Source organism: Aspergillus steynii, assembly GCF_002849105.1.
Source record: "Aspergillus steynii IBT 23096 chromosome Unknown P170scaffold_11, whole genome shotgun sequence".
Classification (NCBI taxonomy): Eukaryota; Fungi; Ascomycota; class Eurotiomycetes; order Eurotiales; family Aspergillaceae; genus Aspergillus; species Aspergillus steynii.
This window is the reverse complement of record NW_020194408.1, coordinates 604,294-622,727: the sequence shown is the minus strand read 5'-3', so window position 1 is coordinate 622,727 and position 18,434 is coordinate 604,294. Positions and strand designations below refer to the sequence as shown.

Sequence of the window (18,434 nt, the reverse complement as noted above, 5' to 3'; positions counted from 1 at the left end):
AATCAGGTATCCGGTATCAAACGCCCAGAAGAACAATCAAAACAAAGCCCACATGACTGCAAGAAACCCGCAACACAAAAGCAAAACCAATCATAACATAAGCCCATAAAAAATACCATCTTATCCATCACTGTGCAGCAACACGCAAATGCAACGCAATGCAATGTACAGATCCCTTCTCATCCCATCCCCCCTAGGACGACGAAGCCGCGCGCTTCAAACCCTGCTCGACCTCCTCCAAGAGCGAAAGCAGCTCCTTACCGCCCTCGCTCTCACGGCCCTCAATATCCAGACCCTTTTCGATAACCGTCTGCGCCTCCTCCCACCTCGTCATCTCCGCCAGACACTTCGCCGCGCGCCACCACGCCTTGACATTCGCCATGGGCTTGCTCTCGACAGCCGTCTTGGCGTCCAGCATGCCCTCGGGCCAGTTCTGCTGCGCCATGTGCGCCTGCGCCCGGTTCGAGTACAGACCCGCCAGCTCGTCGCGCGTCAGCGCCACGGGCTCCCAGCCCGGTCGGCCCAGCGCCATGTCGATGGCATACGTGTACAGGCGGATGGCCTCGGCGTGGTTGTTCTTGCGGTAGCCGGCGTTGGCGGAGTCGCGGAGCTTGGTGATCTGGGCGCTGCGCTTGGGGTTGATGGGGAGGGGGGGAGGAGGGATGTTGGGAGGGTCGAGGCTGACGAGGGCGCGGTGCAGTGCGTTCAGCTCTTGCAGTTCTTCGTTGATGGTGCTGCTCTGGTGCGCCGATTGCGAGGTCGAGGGCTCGAGTGAGATCGCCTTCGAGCTGGGGTCCAGGTGCAGGGGGTAGTGGTGGAAGAGGTCGACGCTGCTGGCCATGGTGACGGCTGCTGGTGTGCTTGGGGTTTCTTGCTTTGGCGGTCTGGTGGTGATTGAGTGTCTGGGTTTGGTTAGAAGGGTGGATATGAGATAGCGAGTTGGCGTGCTTACTGTGTACTCAGCAAAATGAATTGATGAGCAATCTGAGCAAAAATGAGCGCCGCGATGAATTGCCAGAGGATGTGATGCAGACAAAGATGACCGAAGATCAGTCCGCAAGCTGTCCATAAGAAGTTCTCCAATCAGAAGGCGGTGATTAACTGCCAGGCTTACTTGGCGGCGAGAGGGTGTCAAAAAGTCTTCTACACCGCTTTCCCAATGAGTAGCGTATTGTCTGCTCTATTGCCACGCCGACGGACCTTGTACGTACATACAGCCTCTCACTAAATACCAAAGTGAACATATGGAACCCAAAACAATTGCTCGTCATCGACTGAATCTTCGTAAACAATTCTGGGCATTCTTTTCGGCGTAGACTTCTGTTGTTCCCCATGGTAGTTATCAATCGCACGGCTACTGCCCCTAACCCATTTATCTCGCAGTTCGCTAATAGCACGATGCAGGCCCAAGCTTATCGACGTGTCGTGTATCCCTCGATCGCGTAGAAATTCATATGTCAGCTTAGCCATGTCCACGCACAACGAATCTTTGACACCCCAAAGAGTGCCGATGACATGCCGAAATCCAGCCAATTGGCTAGCATTGGCTAGATGAATGCTCTCGTCCAGGGACCCTCTGTTTCGCATTTGACCTGTGCCGCAGGCAGAAAGGTATGCAAGAAATGGCATTCTCGAGCCAAGATCGGCTTCGAGGAGACTTCCGACTGTGAGGGGGTCCTCTTGCCAGTCCTTCAATAGTAGTGTACTCTGAAGTGGGTGGACCGGATGGGCGCCCGCGTGGCCGGCGAAATGAAAGATCGTACTTGTACCCAAAGCGGTCAAGATGTTCTGCTTATATGGAGAAGGCTCCACGAGCTGGATTGACGTGTCTCTCAGGACAGAGCGTACTTCGTCAATTTCCGGGCGAGCATACCGGAGATTGTCATTCCTTGGAGTCTCGCTCATCGCCACGGCTACAAGGTTCATTGGAGACTGGGCATCCGGAGATGACTGCGCATGACTCCGTCGAAGTCCATGAACGATGGCTTTTATGGATGCAGCATATGACGAAACAACTCTGTCGAGTGCATTCTCGTGATTTCGTTCCCAAAGCTTTCCTGCTGCATGAAGTGGAAATTTGGTCAACTCGCCCGTAGGGATCCACCAAACCTGTCGCCTTTCTGATTCCGGTGGGGGGAATTCCATCGCCTCCCGCAAGCCTATGTTCCAGAGTATGGGAGACACAATTTTGTCCCAGAGCCATTTCAGAGTTCCGCGGGAAGCAAGTTCCACAGCGTGGTCACTAATCTCCCCCTGGGAAACATGCGGCAGTGGGATTGACCAAATATCATGGTGGTCAACAATCAAGGCATCCAAACCGTGCATGCTCACGTTGAGAAACACAATTCTACCATGCTTGGCGGCCGCGAGCATCTCGTCCCGCGACACAGGGAGCAAGAAGTCGTGAAACCCGTCTTTTGAGCGTATTGTTTCCAAGAGCGAGGCGATATCCTCTTCAGCTTTGGCGCGAGTACGACGTTCATTCTCTGCTATATCCAGAGGCCCCATCAGCTCAGCTTCTGGACGGATAGATGAGCCGGCTGCTTGCATGGTTGAATGTTCCAGTAGGTCACGCCGCTTAACAAATGATTCTGCCAGCTCAGGATGCGCTCCCATGAGATTCTTAACGTCGACTTGCTCGAAAAGCGCAGCCGCAATTATGCCACGACCTGTTTCCAGATGTCGAATGGCGGCTTCAGCACCTTTACCAGAACGCAGGGCGATAGCCGCTGCATCGGATGACATTCCCACAGCATCGGAGAGGAGGTACTCTTTATCTGCAGTTTGCAGTAACCGTGGAGTAAGTCGCGGGATTAACTCTATGCAAGATCTGGCTATTTCACATGCTTCTGGGTCATTTGTGATGCCTGGGAGGGCTAGGATCTGGCGGGCCGTTTTTACTCGTACACTGGTCGAAGTGTTGGAAACTTTCAGAGCCTCGATGAAATGGCATATGGCATCTGTCCAGTCTGCAGCCTTCTGACCTGCTCTGTATCGTTCAAGGTACATTCTCCCAACCGTATCCAAGCAGGCCGCTTGGATAGGGTGGTCTTGAGGTGCAGCCTGAATGGCCTCATGGCCCACATGGATGGCTCTTTCAAGATGTGCAACATCGTTAGTGCACCGGTACTTGTCTCTCAGGCGCAGGGCAACGTTGGCCAAACGCTCAGCCCTTGCATAATGACCGATTGGCGTATCTTCCACAGCCTCCAATGAAACGTTGAGAGCTTCTCTAAGATCATCCTGGTTGTTTGTATAAGAGTATTTGAAAGCCAAATCGTTACCAAGATTGCTGCAACTCGTTGCTCGTGCGGGACTTTTCGGTTTGGAGGCTGCGACAGCCTGGCGCAGCGTGCCAATCGCCTCCTCCAAGTCTAATTCATTGCGCGTACGCAGGTGCCTGTTGGAAAGAGAAAGTCCAAGATTGTTCAACCGGCCCGCTCTTTCCTCATCGCTCGGTAGAGTATGAGAGACTGCGTCCCTGAATATTGCGATAGCTTGGTCGAGGTCCTGTACCGCACCCGTGCGGTCGAATCTGCCACATAGGCGGTTGGCTAGGTTGCACGATCGGTTGAGTCGCTCGGGGTCATCTTCTGAAGTAGCTGCAACACACTCTTTGCTTATTGCAATTGCCTCTTCAATATCCTCGATTCTTCCAGTGCGCGTGTATACCGCCTGCAGACGCAGCGAAAGGTTATTCAACCACACTGCCCGTGTCGGGTCACCCGGATCGTCCGCTTGGAGACCTCTGCGCGAAAAGGAGAGAGATTCTTCAAGATGCTCGATTTTATTGCTTAGAAGGTATCGGTCATATGTAGCGTCACCAAGGTTGGTGAACCATTGCGCGCGGCCTTTGCATCCAGGAGGTGTAATAGCTACCGCCTCTTCTAGCGCCCTAATGGCGTTATCTAAATCCACTGGATCTCGCCGGTTTTCATATCGTTTGTTCAGGTTCAGTGCTAGGTTGTGAAGTCGCCGCGGACGATCTTGATCACCCTGCTGCGTAGCCTTGATTGCCTTCCACGACATGCTAATAGCTTTGTCGAGATCTTTCGGATCGCGGGTATGGCAATACAGCTCTCCTAGGCGCATGCCTAGATTGTTCAGACAGACCGGCCATGTCTGGTCCGTTGAGGCAGTGGCATTGAGGGCCTGCTCTAGCACGCGAATAGTCTCTCGAAGGTCCAATATCTCCAGCGTCTGGGAGTACCTTAAACCGAGGGAATGACCGAGGTTGCTGAGATACAAAGCGTAGTGAGGACTATTTCTATCTGCAAAGTTGACGAGATCCCATAACAGTCGAATGCATTCGTTCAATTTCGCAACGTCTCCAGTCTCGACAAACTCTTGTCCCAATTTTATCGCTATGTCATTTTTAACGGGATCGTTGGCTTTTGCAGCTGGAGATTTCTGATGATTGGCCTGGGTAAGATCTTCCATCTCTTTGGCGTGCAAATGAAGACACAGAACGGATTCTAGACCCCAGGGGGAAAAGGCTATAGCTGACAAATTTGACTACGAGTTAAAACAAAGGAGCAGACAAAGCACTATTCACATAGATTCAAGGTATCAACGATTGACGTCCAGGTTAACACAGTGAAAGGTGACTCAACCAACCCTCGAGACTACCTACGCTACGTGAGCATTGCTTTTGAGGCTTTAGGGCCACAACAGTGCATGTCACAACCAAGTACATGCACTGCAGAGTATGTACACGCCCGTTGCATCCAAAGCGTAGCCGCCAGCGCTCCCGCACTATGATACAGAACCTACACCTTGTGATTCCGCTTGGCCAACTCAGTTTCTGTTCGTGCGTCCGCAGGAGGCCTGCACTGGCCTGTTGAGAAAGTTCATTGCCAGCTCTCATTACTTCGCGGACTCACTGGGTCAGCAGACTCTCCTAGCTGGGGACCGATGGAGGAGCTGACAACTTATGCGCTATAGAGTAGTAGTACGTGGGTCAGTGCGTTAGTGGTGAAGTTAACGGGACGGATCGATCCGCACCTATTATCAATGTCAACAACTAAACACCTTGAGAGACCAATCATACTTGCAGGATGATATTTCCTACAATCGTAGGCACCGCGCAGATCTTACCTGAGAGGATAGCCCCACAGTCTACTAAGTACATGTACACTGCGCACCCTCCTAGCGGCGTTATCCACACAACCTACCGACAGGGTGGTGTGGTTGGAGTCCAATTGCCGCTCGCCATGGCCTCTCTTCTCCGCCAATAACTTACTTCACACGCATGGCTGCCCGAGACCTGAGCAGAAGCCTGACCAGATGCACGCCCGCATTCCCGGGCCGACAGCATGGCCCGCCCATGCAATGCAGCCACAAACAGACAGACTTGCATGGAAACTATCACCCCCTCATTCAATATTGCTTGTGCATATATTCCGCATGAGCCCCGAAGCAATGAAAATCTTGCACCCTACCCCTTCATTACCTAGGGCAAGTTCTCTACCACGTTGGACGATAAAAACCCACCTAGAAACGCAGAAAACAGCCAATCGTCATGTCGGATAAATCGCGTCTCGACAGAGTGTACGCGCGGCTCATGCAGGACCATCCGTACGGCTGGGCACTGTACAAGAAAGCCACCACGGGGAACATATATCCGGGCGCGTGTGGATATTTCGACAGTGAGGGGGACTGGCAGACCCTTGTCAATCTGACAGATGTCGGCGACATTGCCGAAAACAACCTAGCCCCCCCTGAAACGAAACTTGGGCAGAAGCCCGCGGAGAATACAATCTGGGGGCCTAAGCAGGCCGGCTCTATTCGCTCTTCTACGGTTGGCGGGAAATTGGGGGCGTCGTAAGTTGTGCGGTTTTTTTTTTTTTTTTTTTTTTTTTTTTTTTTTTTTTTTTTTTTTTTTTTTTTTTTGATCATTTTGCATACGCAAGTCTCAACTTTGATAGCTGCTGATTTGCGCCGTTCAGCATAGGGGTTGCACCTGTCGAGCCCTCGGTGTCTATGTCATTTGAAAGCGAGAGCACCGAAAGTGCCGTCTTGGTCACGGAGAGCCCCGTCTGGAAGCACCAGCTTGAACGAGAAATCCGAGCCAAGCTATGGATGGCTCAAAATACGACAGAGATGGTGCGTCAACACGGCCACATCTTTAAAAGACATGGCATCTGGATCGTGACCAAGACCTACTCCACCCGGCGCTGTGCTATCGCTGTCATGACCGCTCGGACGTCCAAGGTCGAGATTGGTCTAGGGGCAGATGTGCAAGGGGTATTATCGCTGACGCCAAAGAGTGCGTGGTCCAACAACACCGGCAACTGCTGCACGGAGTTACATGAGGACGAAGCGGGGGTGGTTACGTTCATGAGTGGCATGTATTTCTCGCCCAAGTTGCTGGGGTCGAAATTAGCAAGCACGCGGGACCAGGCCAAGCAGACCAAGCAGATCTTTCGTGGAGACTGGACAGAAAATGAAAATAGCATGGAGCTCAATGTGCGCTTTTACCCCTCTGAGCCTGAAGAGGGAACTCATGACGAAGAGGAAGACTGCTCCGATTAAAGCGAAGTAGCCTCATGTTACCAGATTCACTTACCTCATCTTGATATTTGATATGAAATCTACCTATGTGAATTCCCTCGACGGCTAGATGCCTGTCATTCCATGAATTCGGGAAGTGTAGTGTACCGTGTACCTAGAAAGGTCCTGCCATTTTACTTGCATTGATGATTTGCCTCAAGCCTATACAAAAGGGTCCAAATGCGTTTTGCGCTATAACTCGGCTGGAGGCAGAACTACACGAACGCATCTAGGTGGTAGGCGAAATACCTGCGCTGTGCGCGCGAGGAAAGTAAAGGGGGCAGCCTAAAAAAATGAAAGTAAAAACGAAAGAGCTCATAGTAGTCAGCCCAGAAATTCGGCCCTCGGTAATGGCAATTATACTTTTTCACTCGCGAGCTATGAGGATTCATCCCTATAAGAGCAACAGTCAACCCATATATGAGACTATGGCAAGGCATGATATGTGAGATTCTCACAACAGTCGAACCATCAAGACCTCTTTCTTTATTTCTGTCTTTCTTTCTTTTTGTTTTCTAGCCATATCACCTCACATCACCAAGTACAGATCATGCCCAAGCAATACGCTCTATTGGTTGGTGTCGACCTATACTTCAAAGGTGATGCAAGAATTGTGGAAAACAAGCCTTTGTCTCTTGATACACTTTATGGCGCTGTCCACGACGTTAGAGCCATAACTTCGTTCATTCAAAATAAATTCAACTTCGCGACCGATGACATTACCACTCTCACCTCCTCTCGGCCTCCTGGTTTCACTGTCGACAACGCTGATGCGGTCCCAAGTGAAGCAAGAGAAAGTTGGCCAACCTTCCAGAATATCAAACAAAAGTTCAAGGAAATTCTTGCGAGGGCGGAAGCGAACGACTTCTTCTATTTTCATTTCTCGGGACATGGGTACAAACTCACCCCATCGCAGCGATCGCCTCAAGGCAACATGAGCGACCCGTCGCTGATTACACTGGACTTTTGTCGGGGACAGCCGGCGGTACGAGGATGGCAGCTCAATAATTGGCTGCGTAGCTTTAACGACAAGAACATCCGGGTCGTGGTTTCTCTTGACAGTTGTTTCTCGGGAGGTGCCTGGAGAGTTGGGGGAGGCTCGTATCGAACCCCGACTGATTGGCCCTCCGTCATTCCTAATCTGCCTGCCGATGAGGAAGCTGTTAGAATGGAGGTAAACCAAGACAACAATGGCAACAACCGTGGACTGCAGCTAGACACATCGTGGAATCTAAATCCGCGCGCTTTCACGCTAATGACCGCTTGTACCGTTCACCAACTTGCGGAAGAGCTACCCATCAGAACAGAGGACGGAAGGCATATCGAAGACAAGACGGGCGCCTTTACTTCGTACCTTTTAGATTTCCTCAATACTTCCGTCAAAGTAACCTATCGCATGATACAAGACCATCTAAAGACCAAATTTGAGCAGGAGGGTGGACACCAAACGCCCACTATGCATGGACGTGATAGGATGCTCTTCTTTGAAGGTTGGGAGCCAGTATTCTCGCCATCGGTTTTACCAGTGAAAATTGAAGGGAATTTGGCAAAACTTCCTGTTGGAGCGGCCCATGGAGTTCGCGCCGGATCCAAGTTCTTGCTATCCTCTCCTACCACTACGTCTATTTTGAGTGTACAGGGAGCAGTGGAAAATTTCCAAACGAACGTCACGATGGAAGGCAATGTGATAAGATCCCAGGATAGACATAAGTGCACCGCCATTCCACTCAATTGGACTTTGGGGATTCAAACTCTGCGAGTATCCGTGGATCCAATGCTGAGTACAGAGTTCCGGGAGCAGCTGAAGGAAACTCTTCAGGCGAGAATCGGCAGCGCTGTGGAGGTCACCAAAGATGATCCTGGTCCTGAAGAAATCGAGGGCTTCCGGGTGGGAATGCGTGATGGAAGCATAAAACTTTGGGGACATCGATCCTGGATATCTTATGAGGGACCAGTCAAACCCTTGAAGATAAGTGGAGCTGATACCAGGCAACATGCGGCGAGTTCTGCCTTTGCTCTTGCACAGATAGCTCGATTCAGGGACTTGCTCACACTTCAAAAAATTCTGGCCTTTCCTAACCCACCATTTCAAGTCACGCTAGAGCCTGTGGGAGTTGATGCACAGAACGGCCCTTACAACTCAACCCAAAAGTTCAGATACACTTTCAAAAACCATTCCGAAAACCTGTTGTATCTTACTATAGTGGGTTTTGGTCCTGAGTTCGATGTTCAACAGATCTATCCTCCAACAGGTGATGCAAAACCGATAGAGCCGCGGGCATCTTCGGCAGCGACTTTCGATGTTATTCCCCCCGTTGATGCCCCCTCCTTAGACTTTATCAATGGCAATCCTCGTCTCGACATCTTCCGCTCCCTTGTCACCAAGGATATGTCCTTTTCCTGGAAGTCCCTTGAGCTCCCCAGGCTATGGGATGCCGACAAAATAATTGTTGGTAAGGACCCGAACTCTAGCAGAATCGGAAATCACCAAGACGAGATCTCCTTGTGGGTAGATGACAAGGAAATATTCACCATCCCCCCATAAAGAAGAATGCACAAGGAAATTCAATGATTGTGGAGATTCCTCTGAGTCTCTTGTTGCCGAGCGAGACACTCGGACTTGGTTTGACCACATCGCCCCCGCGCAACCAGCGTTTTACTTGTGTTCATTGCGTCTTTGACTTCTTTCCATTCGGGTTCTTTTTCTTTTTCTTTCTCCTTTTTTACTGTGTTTTCCCCATCTAGCTTTTAGTTTGCCGCAATAACCGAAATTGATATTTTTGAAGCCATAGGAAATACATGAATATGGCAGATGGTCAGCACTCAGTAGGGAGGGTCATCACAATCAGTCATCTCAATCCATTACCTCATCCCACACTTTGGAGGTCTGGTTCATATTCATGAAGAGGGGCTCTCAGCATGCATTCATACCTGCAGCGCTCGATCTAATTCAGCAAGCTAGTGCAGCGGGATATTGCAGGGATGACACCCGCGGAGCAGGATATATTAAACACTCACAAAGAGCCCACAGCCCAGGTCGGGCAATTGCTACGTATCATCTGCAAGTTAGGAATGCAGCCAAATGTATCACATGGCTGCAGCTGGCTTATGCCCAAATTGAATTACACACCACGGGAAAGGGCGAGATTTTCATACTAGGATTCTAATCAGGAAGAAAATAGATCCCGGGGAAGGCTCTATGATTACTATCAATATGTTAATGGGAAGCCGATCCTAAGAAGCGCGTTAAGCATCCTTCTCAGTATAGTGTGGTAATTGGCGAAGCCCCCCGTCCCCAGCTCATACACGAATCTCATCGGACAAACAAAGGATGGATGAATTTGAGCCGAAATTGGAGGTCCTGGCCCTAGATCCGACAAACATCTTCTTTTTTTTATGCCTGAACATTCTCATTGTGGTCAACGACAGCTTCCATAACATCCCGAGGTAGCTTCCAATCTTCGCCTCGCTGGGAAAGCATCGATTGCCATTGCACAAGATCTGGAGTCATGTAGGGCGGAATCTCAACAAATGGGTTGGACGATCTATCCCCTGCAGGGCCATGTCTGATGAGATTAATGGCCGCACGGGCACAATCATTGTTTTCGGTGCTGCCCATTTGCCCCTGGTTGCTCACTAGCCAGGTGTACACGCCGTAGACTGCACTCTCGAGGGATCCTATCACCCACGCATGGTGTGGACTAGCCGCTTCTCCAATGATGACGAGGTCGCCGGATGGTTGGATGATCTTGGGCCACATCTGCGAGAACTGCTGGGGTCGGAAAAATGCAAAGGAGCCCATTGCGTTCGGATCACTTCCCCAGTCAAACGCAAAGTGCTCCAAGTACTCCTCCCTGATAATATCGCGGAGTTTTGGCTCACCGAACAGGTCATTTGCATGGAGTCGAGCCAGATCACGGATGATTTGCTCTTTCAGGTCTGGCTCATTTTCATGGTTTCCGGCGCCCGAAATCAGAGCAGCCATGCGCTGTGCATCTTGCTGCCATGTGTAGGAGCATAGTAAGACGGCTTCATCATTTTCCGTGAGATGGAGATTGTATGACGGGTACACGCAGGTTCGGATCATCAGGTCTGAGTGGCCCAAACCCCCTTTTTTGATGCTGTAATCTCCCAATTTGTGGATCCACCATGGCGATTTAAACTTCACTCCTACTTTGGCCGATGACCCATATCCAAGGGAGCGAATAGCCTGTTTGGTACCGTAGTTGAGGCCTGCATCCTTGAGGTCCATGCGTTGCAGACACCCCAATGGCACGGAGCTGAAGACGCCCGAGAATTCCTTCGCTTGAGTTTTGAGGCCGGGGGATTCGAGGTCGGGGGATTCGTAGACAAGATGCATATTCATTTTACCTTTTCTCTGTATCTCTTTGACACGATGCTGAAATTTGGGTCTATTTTCCTCTGGCAAGCTCTGACGCATCTTTTCAGCGAGTTGTTGACCGCCACCAGCTATACAATACCATTTGGTCTTATCGTCCCAGGCAAAATCGAGCGACTCCAGCACGGTTTCGCTATGCGCTTGATCATACCAATTTGTACCCCTGTTACAGAAATCAGCAATTGGTCCTATCTTGAAGCGATTCAACTTACCCGTTGAAGGTTTCCATCCATTCAATGGTGTCATGGTCATAGGGTTCGATGGGTATTTCGGGCCGGTCAGGTCGGGTTGCGTTTTTTCTTCTCACTTCAAGTAGGTCGGGTGCCCTATTTTAATTTGGTGAGATGCTAACCTTTTTTTTTTTTCTTCTTCTTCTCAATGGCCGCGGGGAGGGGCAGAAAACTAGATATGAAGACCTACGTGGCAAGATAACTTCGCGTGCTCATGGCATCCCACCTCATCAACGTATCCCACGCATTTCGGGGCTGTGTCTTGGGGTCCTTCAGTGTCTCCCTGTCGTGGAAGATGCGCTCGTTCAAGATCTGATCGGGATGGAATTTCATAATACTAGATGCGCTCCCCAAGGAGCAGGGGAAATGCTTAGTCTCTGGTTGTGTCTCGCGAGCTTATGCTTGGATGTCAAATCGCACTTGCTGGGTATGTTTGAGCCTTCTCCTAAACCAAATGGGTCTTCGCCCTGGTCGGTTTGGATGCTGGTGAGATCCCCCCATTGCGTTTTGCCGTTGAAATGCCACGGCTCGCCTTTCGATTTGACATCGTTCATGTCTTTTTCGTTTGCGATGTAATACGGAACGAGGCTTCCTATCTGGGTTTCGTCGTTACACGTGTCTTCCTTCCGCATATTCAGATGCTTGAAGAGTTTGAACACCCTAAACCATTGAAGAACGAGTTAGCCAAGGCAGATATTGATCAGGAATAAAGACTTGCCGCTCCATGACATCATTTTCAGGGAATCTCATGGCCCCTACATCAAAATAATCAAAGAGCTTTCCGGGTTGATTATTTGGCCCCTTAAACTTGTGAGTGTATAATCGACCTCCAAATCTTTCTTCCTTTGCTGCCTCGAGGATCTCGTAGGTAACATTCAATCTGGTCTCCTGCTCCAGATACTCAAACATCATGGCAGTGAAAAGACCAGCAGCACCAGCACCAATGATGGCCACATTGGGGGGCTTACCCATGTTCCTATAATTCGCGGAAGGTTGCTGAGGGGGCAGCTCAGGAAGTCTATCGTCATCCTGGCTGAGCTGGTACCTTATCTTGTCATTTTCTTTGATGGCATCGTTGGATTCAATGAGGTTGTTCCACTCCTGGGTGATTTGGCTCTTAGCGAGATGGTGGGCCCAGGCATTGTGGATAGAGCCCGCAGGCTTGGAGGTGTTTGGCGTGGCAGTCATGATCAACTGATCGGGGGATGAAACGGCGATCTGAGCTTTGCGAGTAATTGTAGTATGAAAATTGAATGACAATTGCACTCTAGAGAAGCCCTCTGTGTCAGAGATCTCACCTCATCTTTATACCTCTCAAGACTTCGTACTCTAATCTGATTACGGGAATAGGAAGTTTACGGACGAAGAATCCAAGGCAGTCCACGATTTCTCCCCCGCATCTCTCGCGACTCGCTACCCTCCTTCGTCGGGGATATAGCAACATGCAGCCGCGATATGCAGAGACAATAAACCATCTGGCCGTCGACCATCACCAATCGGAGGGGCTGGAGGTGTCGGGAATGGGAAGCTACCAGGCTCCTCTTCAGATCTGCAGTTCACATATCGAGCTGACTGGGTAACTAGTTTCCACCCATCCAGCAAGGCCCTCGGATGGAACTTCATGCGAATTCATGCCGTACTGACGTGGCCCGGTACAGGTGCGACTCAATCACCATCCTCATCGTTCCCCTCACTTCTCGTGCCCCCGCTCTGGGAGAGAAAAGGAAGGCGTATCCGATGAGGCTATGAGGGCCTGAGAAGAATAATCGATGCTAGAGTATGCACGACGAAATGAATTGGGTAAGACGGGACATGTATGCCGTCTCGTTCACATGCGCAATGCGTTGTCATTCTCGTCGAGACCATTCTTTCTCAGTTATTGACTAAACGTCCTGTCGGATTGCCCTGAAAAGCTGACGCGCACACAGGTGTCGTCACGGAGTACAATGTTGATGCTGGCCAAGCCACATGATGCATGGTGCATTTGATATTACCCGCTTAAGGCCCAAGAAAACCCTCGCAGACAAGACAGGGGACAAGAAAAGAAATAGCGCATACGAGAAAAAACACGATAGGTGATTAATGGGGGGCTGTAGAATTTCACTATGACAGAGGGGTTTAACGTATAGGGTATGAGATGATGGTCTTGGGTGACGTGTCCTGAAGATTTACAGACCCTTTCTGTCCTTTTCTTTATGCGAACATCTGGCATTCGTTGTTATAAGAGGTGATGACTTTGGGTAGTCCAGCTTGAAAACCCAACAGGCTCTCCGATCAAACTCTTTTTACAACCTCCCCATACAGCAATCAATACCATTAAAAACCAGCTTTCAACTTCAATATTCGTGCGTTTACGATAGAAAATGACCATCGAACCGAAGCAGCCTGACCCCCAGAAGCGTGCACTTCTCATAGGCAGCGCCACGGGGGAGTTGAAAGGTGTTCGTAATGACATAAATGCAATGGGATGCCTGCTCAGAACCAAATTCAACTTCACGGATATCCGGGAGTGTTACGGGGAGAGTGAAAATCAAGGAAATGCTACGCGGGATGGAATCCTCCAGGCTTTCAGCGAACTTACAAACGCTACGATGAAAAACGACGCGGTCGTTGTGTTTTACAGCGGCCATGGAGCCATCTCGCAGGTGGCTTCAACCCACCAATCTAGGAGTCTCAGGCGTATCCAATATATCATCCCCACTGACTTCGATGATGTATCCTTCAAAGATCCCAAAATTATTACTGGGGCTCAACTATCTGCTCTGCAGAGAAAGTTGACGAACAAAACCCCAAATGTGACGCTCATACTCGACAATTGCTACTCCGCACGAATGTTTCGAAGCGGTGGACATTCGAAGTCTATACAGCCTCAGGAATATCCCTTCCTAGAGCAGGCAATTCAGGCCCTTCTTGAAAGGGGCGAGATTGACGAGCATGTGCCCTTTGAGGAAAACGAAAACGTCGTGTGTGTGGCCGCCGCAGCTGCAACCGAGCGCGCTGTGGAAGATAAATACGATGGGGAAAACTACCAAGGATGTCTCACCAAGGCCCTGGTAGATGCACTCACGGAGCTTAAACCGTCGAGCTTAGTATCGTGGAGGCGCATCATGGACAATATTGCCCAAAGGGTTCAGCGATTGAAATCGTCGCAACATCCTCAGATCAATGGACCAGTGCGCCGATTCTGCTTCAGCCTAGAGAAAGAGGGCCTTTTAGACAGCGTTCCAGCTTCACAGGAGGGAGGTAAAGGAGGCAAAATAGTCCTGGAAGGAGGTACTCTTCATGGTCTAATTGAGGGTGACGTCTACGAAGTCATACCGATTGAGGACTCAAAAGTCACTTCTGATAACTCGTTTGCCGAAGCCACCATAGAGAGCATCAGCACCACACGCGCTCATTGCAAGACCACCTGGAAAACCGGAGATAGCAAACTTCCAGAAATCGGTGCACATGCCATACTCACGAAGAGGGCCCTGACAAGATATTTCGTCCTAATACAAGGGGACGACGATTTTTGTAATCTCATGAAACCGAAACTGCAAGACTCAAAAACCTTCTCACCCACCACAGACCAAAACCTAGGTTACATGGCCCTTCTCAAACAGGTACATCACAGCTCAGCGGGAGAATGGGGGATGGAGGTGACACTCAAGGGTCAGTTCATTCGCCGCTGGGACAACGTCAACGTCAGAAACATCGATGTCTATCAGGAGTGCGCTGAAACTCTTGAGCGCATAGCACGAGGCCAGCATGTTCTCGCTCTAGGGGGTCTGCCTCGGAATAAGCCGCCATTCAGCCATTTTGACGTGACAATGGGAAAAGTTGAAAATCGCATACGTATTCCATTTGCACGAGACAATGTTTTTGGAACTGAGATATATCCTGATTCGGACAGGCCCCCCACCTTCAACGAGTTACAGCTCCAATACTTCGACCTGGACAATTCCGGGGAACAGCTCTTGCATGTTAACATTCTCGAGGTCTATCTCGATTCAGTCCAGCTTCTCGCCATGGATAAAGCAAAAGGGCATGACATCCCCAAAGGATATATCAAAACCTTGGGGTGGTCAGAAGCGAACCCAAATTCTAAGATCACACTAGAATGGCCCAAATATACCAGGGAGAATGGGGCTCTGAATGTCGATCTTGTGCTAGTTGTCAGTGATCTCCCAGTGAATTTGCGTGCGCTGGAATGTGAACCATCCAAGAAACTTCCCAAAGATCAGACCAGTCGGGGTCCCTCTTTTGGAAGTACCACAGAGACAGGGTCAGATTTGCTTGACTTCGTGGAGCAGGTTGCATACGGCAAGAAGAAAGACCTAAGAGGTGGTCCTAGTAGTGGTTCACCTGCCCCCAGGTTTTGCACCATCCATTTGAACTACAAGCTCAAGCCTCTTCAAACTGAGACATCAACCCAGGTCGCAGCTTCCAGTTGATTGTGACTAGTCATTCATGTTCTCGTCGCAAATGTCATATGGAGGATCTGTTTCGAATGTTTATATCTGTCAATTGTGTCTGCAGTCTATTACCAGGAGCCGACTTGAACATAGTCACTCTTGTGCTTATAAACACCAATATTAGAAGTAGCCTGCGATATGTGACATGTAATACTAGTACTAGTACTGGATTCCCCTACAATGCCTGTCCATTTTTCAGACTGCACATGCATCTTTTGCGACTAATTAGGCAGTTTGGAAATAGTGTTGATCCCTTTATTTCCACGGCAGAAGCTCATTATTCCCAGGCAGCAGTTCTTCACAATGACGAATGCCATGACTAAGCTGTAGCATAACTACCCATAATGTATTTATGCATAATGTTGAGTAATCAGTCTTCAAAATCTGAACAGTAAAGTAGTGTTATTCAATCTAACCATATGTTATCACACAACACGGCACTTCCGTAAGGAAACCGGATGATGAAAGACAAGGAGAATAAGAATGAATCAATGAAATTGTATGGCATTCGCTATATTGTTGGATACAGGAAAGTGCTAAGGTACGGAGATTCGGAGTCCTCCAAGTCCCATTTCTGCCGTCCCTGACCGCCGGTGAAACCGCTTCTCCGTTCCCGTCCGAAATGTGCATGCACATAATAATATGTAACAAATTGTGAAATTCAGCAATAAAGACAATTGAGTTGTTATTCTGGAACTACAGGATATAACTGAAAAGCATAGGAGTAAACAAAGCCTGATTACAACTAGACTACATCAAGGTAACGCTATATAAGTCAAATTCCTATGCATCATCCGAACTAAGATCTCAACTTAACACTGAAAGAAAGGTTGTCGTCAAAATCATCAAGTAAACAACAAAAGGCGTACATGGCCAGCACTTCACTTCCGCCCAGGACCAAACAGTCCCAACAAAACAATCACATGCAGAGCTTTCATGTATCAAAAACAAGCTAGAGAAACAAGGGTAGTACAGCGTGAAAAAGTGCGCCCACAAACACCGCTCCATGGTTTCATTTCGAGATACAACAAGGTATGGGTAAGGGTAATGGTAAATGGTGAAAAGAAACACGCCAGCTGGCAGCCTTAACGTCCGTAATTGCTGCTCATATTGGTGCCGAATTCGGAGGGCTGTCCGTAGTTGCCGCTAACGTTGGATCCGAATTCCGACGGCTGGCCGTAGTGCTGTCCATATGCACCGCCATAGCTGGTGTACGGGTTGTCGCTCTGTGGCACGCTGCCGGTGTTGGATGCGGTCGGGTCGTAGCCGCCGTGCATCGCCGAGCGTTGGTTCGGATTTCCGAACTCATCCGCCTCGTTCTGTTGCAGGAGAGCGTAGTCCTCGTCGCGGTCGCCGCGGACCGAGGAGCCCATGCCGGCGCGCGACCGGAAGTCATCCTCCTCCTCGTCAAATTCGTGCGGGTTGGAAGAGAAGGCGGCCTTGCTTTGCGCGGCGAAGGTAGGGTCGGAGACAGCATCGGGAAGAGTGCCCGTTCGACGGAAGTGCATGACATTGCGGAAGGACATGAAGGCAGTTGCGACGAAAAGAAGGCTTTCCAAAGATTAGTAAAATAGTCATAAATGACAGACAGTCAGAACTTACAAGATAACAACTCCCATGATCACCGTGGCGGTGCTGACCTTGCATTTGCTGGCACTGCCGTACTTCCAGTTATCACACCCACTCTTCTTGTCACTATCCTTGTCCTTATCCTTATCGTCATCCGACTTGCCCTCCGACTTGCCCTGCGCAACGTAGCTGGCGACACAGATCCATGCGGTGAACCAAAGAAGAGCGTAGAAGCAGTCGACGGTCGCGAAGGCGTAAACATTTCCGAAGCGTCGTGCGCGCGGCCACATGGGCACTGCGACGAGGTAAATCAAACCGGGGATACTGAACCAGCACTAGAGATAAAACATTAGACTTCGGATTAAATCGACCAAAAGAATGAATCAGTCGAACGTACCAGAGCCCAATACCAGGCCGATCGCCCATCGATCCCATCACCCTTCGTGAAGACGGCGATGGTCAAAGCCCATGCCAGGAAAATCAGCAGTGCTTGCACTCCATGGATGATGTTTTTTGTCCGCCCGGGATTAAAAGAAGGTCGTGAGAGTTTCATTTTCGTCGTAGGAGAGGCGAAAGGTGGTGCCCGACGGAGTGCGCTTCCTCAAGAACAGGAAGGCCAGTAAGAAGGTATTAAGTCGATCGTCAGATGATTTGTCGACTCTAATTCAATCAGAAGGTGGTGTTGAAAAGCCGAGTCAAGTGTCGGGTCGAAAAGGAGCCCAAAGGTGGGAGGTGTTCGCTCGTCGGAGAAAGTGGTGGAATGAATTGTTTATGCGAAGGCCGTGAAAACCAGCGACGGGGCAACCCGATCGATGCCGCGCGGACGCTAAGAGGCTAGTAGGCGTCGATGGGTCGGCGCAGATGGAAGACAATGACGAAGCCGCACGAAGGTCGAGACACGTTGTGAGGATAGAAGCGAAGAAAGGGAGAGTCACGAGGTTGAATACAGGAAGACAGGAAGATAGAAAAGACCGAGAGAGGAGAGGAGGAGAGGAAGCGTCGATATGCCGTTGTACCGTACGGTAACTGTTCCATGGCTTAGGGCTGGGCTGACTCAGGCATCAAGTAAGCAATAATGGTAATAATTATTATTTATTATTATCATTTCTCCGTATTATTATTGGGAAGGGCATTGATGGCTGTGCAAAACTGCAAAGCCATGCCAAGATCTCCAGACTGGCCTTTCGTATCTGCCTATTGTTGGAACTGCGTCATCCAGGTCAAGGC

The 18,434-nt window shown here is 49.8% G+C and overlaps 1 protein-coding gene across 1 annotated transcript; it reads right to left on the bottom strand.

The window, feature by feature from the left end:
* Window positions 1-193: 193 nt before the first annotated feature.
* On the bottom strand, window positions 194-18,117 carry P170DRAFT_459720 (uncharacterized protein; the record flags this gene model as incomplete). The annotated part of the gene is made up of 5 exons (XM_024851883.1): window positions 17,605-18,117; window positions 17,241-17,542; window positions 16,790-17,189; window positions 8,224-8,329; window positions 194-870 (listed from the first exon to the last, which is right to left on the bottom strand). The coding sequence occupies exons 1-5, from the start codon at window positions 17,758-17,760 to the stop codon at window positions 194-196; spliced, it is 1,641 nt and encodes a 546-aa protein (XP_024698545.1). The 5' UTR covers window positions 17,761-18,117.
* Between the last annotated feature and the right edge of the window lie 317 nt (window positions 18,118-18,434).